At 41.9% G+C, this 7,500-nt stretch overlaps 1 protein-coding gene across 1 annotated transcript in view; it reads right to left on the bottom strand.

Moving 5' to 3' along the window:
- Positions 1-7,500, bottom strand: part of LOC122251218 (mitochondrial glycine transporter A) — a 23,318-nt gene that overhangs the window by 14,401 nt on the left and 1,417 nt on the right. The window contains exon 2 of the mRNA XM_086553583.1: positions 830-942. Coding sequence (XP_086409709.1) covers positions 830-942 — 113 coding nt within the window. The remainder of the gene's footprint in view (positions 1-829; positions 943-7,500) is intronic.

The following is a 7,500-nucleotide window of genomic DNA, read 5'->3' on the forward strand; positions in this document are numbered from 1 at the left end:
CTCTTTTCTCCCTCCTTTCTCCTTCCTCTTTCTCTCTTCTCCTTTTTTTCTCTCTCTTCTTCTCTTTCTCTTTCCCTCTTCTCTCTCCCTTCTCTCTCTCTCTCTTTCTCTCCTCTCTCTTCTCTCTCTCTCTCTCTCTCTCTCCTCTCTCTCTCTCTCTCCTCTCTCTCCTCTCTCTCTCTCCCTCTCTCTCTCTCTCTCTCTCTCTCTCTCTCTCTCTCTCCCCTCTCTCTCTCTCTCTTTCCTTTCTCTCTCCTCTCCCCTCTCTCTCTCTCTCTCTCTCTCTCTCTCTCTTTCTCTCTCTCCCGCTCTCTCTCCCTCTCCCGCTCTCTCTCCCTCTCCCGCTCTCTCTCCCTCTCCCGCTCTCTTCTCCCTCTCCCGCTCTCTTCTCTCTCTCTATCTCTTCCCCTCTCCTCTCTATCTCTTCCCCTCTCCTCTCTATCTCTTCCCCTCTCCTCTCTATCTCTTCCCCTCTCCTCTCTATCTCTTCCCCTCTCCTCTCTCTCTCTCTCCTCTTCTCTCTTTCTCTTCTCTCTTTCTCTTCTCTTCTCTTTTTCTCTTCTCTCCCTCTCTCCTCTCTTCTCCTATCTCCCTTCTCCCCTCTTTTTCTCTCTCTCTCTTCCCCTCTCCTCTCTATCTCTATCTCTATCTCTATCTCTATCTCTCTCTCTCTACTTATCTCCCTCTCTCTCTCCCTCTTCCCCTCTCCTCCTATCCCCTCTCTCTCTCATTCCCCTCTCCTCTCCTCCCCTCTCCTCTCTCTCCTCTCCTCTCTCTCTTTCATCTTTTCTTCCTCCTCCTCCTCCCCCCAAGTCTCAAATATACTCACGGAATGGCGATGGTGGTCTGGAGTCGGGTCTTGACCAAGTCCAGGGGCTGGAAGAGGATGGTGGAGCAGGTCCCAGAGAAGGATCCTGCCACGAAGGACTTCACGATAGGGGACTGCAGGGGAAGGAAAACGCATCGATTAGTATGCACGATTAAACAATCACAGATCGTCATCCTACATGCTGTTCTTTACGTCAAATGAAAGAAAAAAAAAGGAAAATGCACGAGATTCGTATCCCGACCGACGCATCGGATTCTTTAAAAAATGGGGTTTCTTACACATCAATAATGTCAATGCTCATTGCAATACCTAATGTTATATTCTGGTATTAGTGTGGTTGTCTCTTAGCCTACAAAGTTAATAGCAAAAAATAACAGTGCGTAATGACGACATAGAATGGGAAAACACAAGCACCGCTGGAGAGGTGTCCTCGAGTTATCATTTCTCTGTTATCGGCAAACTAAAAAAACAATTTTTCTGTCTAGGTTGTACTTGTACTTCTCAAGGTCATTTGCGGTCGATAAATATAGAACAGAGATAAGGATATTATAATAGAACTGCCAATTATATACATCAAATCCATTTTTAGCGGACAGCAGTTTAGATGGATGATAAAGATTTTATATTCTAAGGAAGTCAATAATAATAATAATGTCAAATAATACAATACTAACAATATCACTAAAATAATAAAGACAGCATTAATAATAATGATAATAATAGTGGTGATAATATTGATAATCATGAAACAATAATAATAATATAAGAAATAAAAATAAAAATAAAAAATAGTCATAAAAATAATAGTCATAAGCATCTCTATCAACATCGTCATCACACTCTCCCCAACAACCTCAACCATACACGTGATGTTTGGCGAGCCAATAGGCGAGCGTCTCCGGATGGACTCATCGAGGCAACCAATGGGAGGCCACACTTTGAGGACAGGTGCAGGCACGTCTATTATCTTCGCCTTTCGTTCATCAAAAATAAAGTCAAAACAGTTTCGCTGTCCAAGGCCTAACGCTAATGCCACCCTATGTGTCATTGCTCAAATACTACTACCCGCTCTTATATTTCGGGTATTAAATAAAAAGACTTTTCGAAAACCTTTGTGTCAACTTTACCTCTCGCCTTGCTGGTACTCTTACCTTCGCTCTATCGGTGAATTTCCCGCGCTTGCGATAATCTTGGGTCCAACATATGTATTAACATTCAGATGGGACCATAAATAAGTACAAACTAAATCTCAAATTTTGGGTGAATGGATGTTTGGATGATAAAAGTGCTAAATAAAATTCAGACAAATAATTACTGATGCAGCGTGTGTAATCAGCGGAGTCTAAATACTAATTTGCTCACAGTCATTGACTTTCACCATAATATACCTTTCTAAGGGAAATGAGTTGTTACAAAAGCAAAATGTGAAATTTGCATGTTTAGACCATATACACATATCCGTTTCGCAATTCCATCAACAATCTCTCACAGCTCATTCGCAAATCGTACGTCCAGGAAATACTGAAATGTTCATACTGAAAGTTTGTATAAAACCTGCAGGTCGAGAAATTGCGACTCACCCAACCCCTTGGACCACAGTGTTCTTTATTGGCACGACCTTACATTAAACATTCCCCATACGATTAAATTGGCGATTTGAAATATCTGCCTCAGAAAAATATGGCGAGGACCAAGTTCGAAATGCTTGGAAGTCATACCCGATGACCCCTATACATTTAATACTCGCGACCCTAGAGTATCCTTTATTCAAGGTTCAGAAAGCACAGCTCTTCTCCAGACTACGCTGTGTCAAAGTAAACAGCGAGTTCTTTCACTTTGTCTTATCACAAGTCTCGTGACCATTCCATCACGTGGCATCGAGTTTAAGCTTAACTGCAAGAATCTAGTCGGCAGAATTACATCTTTAACTCAATGCAAACTTGGCAAGATCAAGGGCGTCCACGAATTCGTTTGAATCTTTGCGAAAAGCCTGAGGGTACAAAAAATGGCCAAGAGCATTCAATTGGCTTAAAACCGCTTTCCTCACTAGACAGAGATAAAGGTACCCTTGCTATGCGGCCTTGTCTACTACAGACGCGGATGAATTTTTACAGAAGGTTAATCGAGTGGTATAGACCCCCCCCCCCCCTTTCTCTGTCTCTGTGTCTCTGTCTCTCTCTCTCTCTCTCTCTCTCTCTCTCTCTCTCTCTCTCTCTCTCTCTCTCTCTCTCTCTCTCTCCCTATACACCATGACTTCATCCAGCCTCCCTTGAGATGGCTCGGCGCCCAGCGTTACAACACACATGACATTCAAACGCATTCAAACGTATCTTCGGGAAAATTTACTCCCCAAGAGTATCCCACCTTTTACGCAGTAATTCAAACTGACTTTCTATCAATGTTAGATTAAATAACCTCAGTTAACTTTAGACAATGATAGAAATAGAATACTACGTAATACGGCTGAGATGTCCACAACAGCCTACAGACAGTGTAGTAGTATTTTTAGACATATGGTGTCCACTGAAGGTCGCCATGGCACGGGGCTCCTGGCGTCAGCTAGATATAGATATAAAAAAAAGTTTTTTTCTCTCTCATTCCCGTCCGCCTCAGGGCATCAGATGCGGAGTAATCCGTCATCGATCCATCCTAATCGCATGTTCTGCATGAGAGTTCCAAGGCTACATAAAAAGAGGTGGAAGGTAATTAACCGGAAAATGATACGTATATTCTAACAAGATGGAGCTTATGGACCTCCCAGGCGATGTATCATCCAATAAGGAACTAGTCAGAAGTACGTCGTTGAGGGTTGCAGGCATTTCCAAAAAAAGTGGATAAATATCATATCATTCAATCAATAAAAATAATGGAAAAAAACGGTCCTCTTAGATAACAGATGGTCATTTTTGGTTCCCTGTTACACATAAATAATCACGTCTACCGGTTATCATAGATAAAAATTCTGAGGAAGGCAAACAAGAAAAAACGGGAAAAGCGGAGAAATGTGTCACTTCCAAGATAAGCAATCAAAGGGAAATGCAACAAAACTGAACCAGCGAGCGGCGAATTTGTTAGTTGATGGATGGCTGCAAGAGGGACGACGGCCTGGCGTAAATATCGCTCGGGAATAAATCTTCCTACTTTTCCCCATTCGCGGAAATCATGTTGACGTCAGTGGTCTTCATTGCACTGGTCTCTCTCTCCGCGATGTTGCAATTATGTACTAACAACATGCAGGACAAGCCAACCTGGTATCTCGGGAGTGCAATACTGAAAAGGATTTTAAAAAAATCTTTTCGAATAATATCTGAGCTTTAAGAATCAATTTGACTATTTGTTGTTATCTTTCCTATATGCAAATATACATATCAATCTCAATTACTACAATAATGAGCATAGGACCATCATTTTTGCCGCTATCGCATATCTTTAGTGCAAGCTTCCCCGAGATAAGACTTTCAACCTACACGCGAACAATATTTGCGTCTTCAACCAATCTAGCCACCAAGCATACGACTCAGCTGACTGAATATGGCCATAACGACGATGAAATAGACCGTTCAACGACCTGGGAACACTGAGCCGGATCGTGCCAGACCGAGTTTCATGGGCTCTGAGCTGGCACTCGCATACTGGTTTGAAGCGGATCTGCGGCCCAGCAAAGTGCCTGGGGGACACGCGAGGGAGGAGTGTTGGCACGGATAAAATAATGACACACATTGTTATTTGTCCTGAATAGCGGTGAAAAAAAACGATACATATTGAACACCAGCAATAGGAATTCTACAAAAAAGGTCTTTTGTGGCTTAAGCATCAGTAGTATCGAATGCGGTGATGCTGACCTCGGGATGCTGCTGCTGCTGCTTCTACGGTTACTACTGATACTACCATACTGCTTACACCAATAACAACAAAAAAAAACACGAAAAAACGGACAAACATAGGCAGTCGCAAGATCAAATATGCGATCTTTCCTAAAGGCAAAGGGGACGATTACGAAGCCAAATTCTTCGAAAGAAGTTCCTGGCAATCGAGTGCGTCAATTGCACCTTGACCTTATTTCTAAAACCAACATAAGGCCTCGTTTCCTGGTTCTAGAAATATATTACGTAAATGCGACATAGGTAGGCCTCAGAATATGTCCTTAGACGTAGTATTGGCAAGGTTTATTGACAGGGTTAATCGAATACATTAATTAAGCAATGCTTTTGAGTCTAATTCAAGGTTACGGATCCTAGGAGGATAAAACAGAACAAATCCTTTGAGATGTCAATTGATATTTCGTGTACCGGATAAACCTTATGGCACGCCATTCTTGTTCACCTCTAAAACGTCTTTTTTCTTCCGCTTTGTCTTCCAGGATAAAACCAACAATATATTCTTTCAAACACGTTCAAGCGTACTGGGTATGGACTGGATATGACCAGACTAGATGTGGACTGGATATGACCAGACTGGATGTGGATTGGATGTGACCAATTGAAAGAAAACAACATCCGGAATGTTGCATGCTGTATATATAAGAGTTGTATATAATAATGTATAAACGTTAAATATCATTATGTATTTTTAATTATGTAAATTTGTATATAAAAATGTATGTATACTGTATTTAATAATTCATGAAAGTTATATGTCCATAATAATGAGAAAGTTGTATGAAGTGGGAGTTCAACAGTCACGTCAAGCTAAATAAGGAAATTGAGGAAGATGGGGAGGATTGAGGAGGAGGAAGAGGATTGAGGAGGAGGAAGAGGAGGAAGAGGATGATGGAGGAGGAGGAGAAAGAGGATGATGGAGTAGGAGGAGAAAGAGGATGATGGAGGAGGAGGAGAAAGAGGATGATGGAGGAGGAGGAGGAAGAGGATGATGGAGGAGGAGGAGGAAGAGGATGATGGAGGAGGAGGAGGAAGAGGATGATGGAGGAGGAGGAGGAAGAGGATGATGGAGGAGGAGGAGGAAGAGGATGATGGAGGAGGAGGAGGAAGAGGATGATGGAGGAGGAGGAGGATAGAGGATGATGGAGGAGGAGGAGGATAGAGGAGGAGGATAGAGGAGGAGGAGGAGGAGGAGGAGGAGGATGGAGGAAGACGAGGAATTGAGGGAAGCATGGAGTGAGTGAGTATAATTTAAGAATGGAAGGGATATGAAGATAAAGGTGGAAGGGGGAAAAGGCGGAAAAAAGGAAGAGGGATGGGTGGGAAAAGGAGGAATGAAAAGAGAGGAAGGCGGAGTAAGGACTGGAGAGAAGAGCAGGGGACAGAAAAATGGAAAGCGGATGGATGAAGTGGAGGAGGGAAGGAAAATCGGGAATGGAGGAAAAGAAAAGGGAATGAAAACAGTGGATGATGGAGTAGCAAGATGAGGGATGGAGAAACAGAGAATGGAGAAAGGGGAGGTTAGAGGGAACATGGGAACATGGGAAAATGATGATTGATGATGATGATGATGATGATGATGATGATGATGATGATGATGATGATGATGATGATGATGATGATGATGATGATGATGATGATGATGATGATGATGATGATGATGATGAGGAGGAGGATGAAAGAAGAACAGGGGAGGGAAGAACAAGGGATAAGAGAGAAGGAAGAGGAAAGGAGGATAGGGAATGGAAGAAGGGGAGGAAAGGGCAGAGACTGGTGGAGAAGGAAGAGGAAAGAGGACACAGGATGGAAGAGGAGGATGAGGAGAAAGATGAAAGGACAGGGAATGGAGTAACGGCCGATAGGAAAAAAGAGAATACGATGGGGAAACACCGAAGGATATACCAAACAGGGCGAAAGGGAAGAATTAGTAAAGAGGAAAAAAAGAGGGGAAAATGGATTAGGATGAGAAATACTGAAGAAGTAAGGGGACGGAAGGAGAGCAATAAGGAAAAGAGGGGAGGGGGGCGAACCGAAAAGAGGCATGCAAAACAAATGGAAAATTGGGAGACAATAATAACACTGTTAAAAACCGTCTTAGGAGACAGTGAAACCCTTGTCATTTGTGTGAGATACGAGATGATATGAGAACAAAAATCAGGAGGCTAATAACATGTTATATATATAATACCCAAATCATAAATACTATTGGCAACTCTATCAACGGCAGTGTTATTGAATCACTAATTGTCATCAATAGCAGCACTGACAATATCAAGAATAATATTTCACTTTGATAGTAACTATGATTAGTAGCAAGAATAATAAGACAGGAGCAAATACTATTTATATCATTATTGACACTGGATTTTCAAAACATTAACTATCAGTAAAGGTACAATAATGATGGAAGATGTGTGATGGTGATGATGGATGATGATAATGAATTATGATGATGTTAAGATAACAGTAATACTATATTCCAGATAGTGATGACAATAACTATCATTACCATTACCATAGCTATTTTTAACAATAAAGCATCATACACAGGTACTAATACATTCAGTTCAGTTCAGAGAGATAATACATTGAAAACTGCAATTGCAATTATTGTTTAACCATCTAGAGCATCATCATGATAAGAGAGGAGAGCGTAAGATTTACACAGCGTGTCCAGTGCCTGATTGGGCCATATTATGCTGGTACAGACAGTTTGTGTGTTGAATGTCAAGGTCATGCAGGAGTATTGTCCGTGGTGGTGTATATGCTTTAGTATATGCTTTGAGGACTTGC

The sequence above is a fragment of the Penaeus japonicus genome, unplaced genomic scaffold (assembly GCF_977035675.1).
Source record: "Penaeus japonicus unplaced genomic scaffold, GWHDUDI00000001_assembly GWHDUDI00000028, whole genome shotgun sequence".
NCBI lineage: Eukaryota > Metazoa > Arthropoda > Malacostraca > Decapoda > Penaeidae > Penaeus > Penaeus japonicus.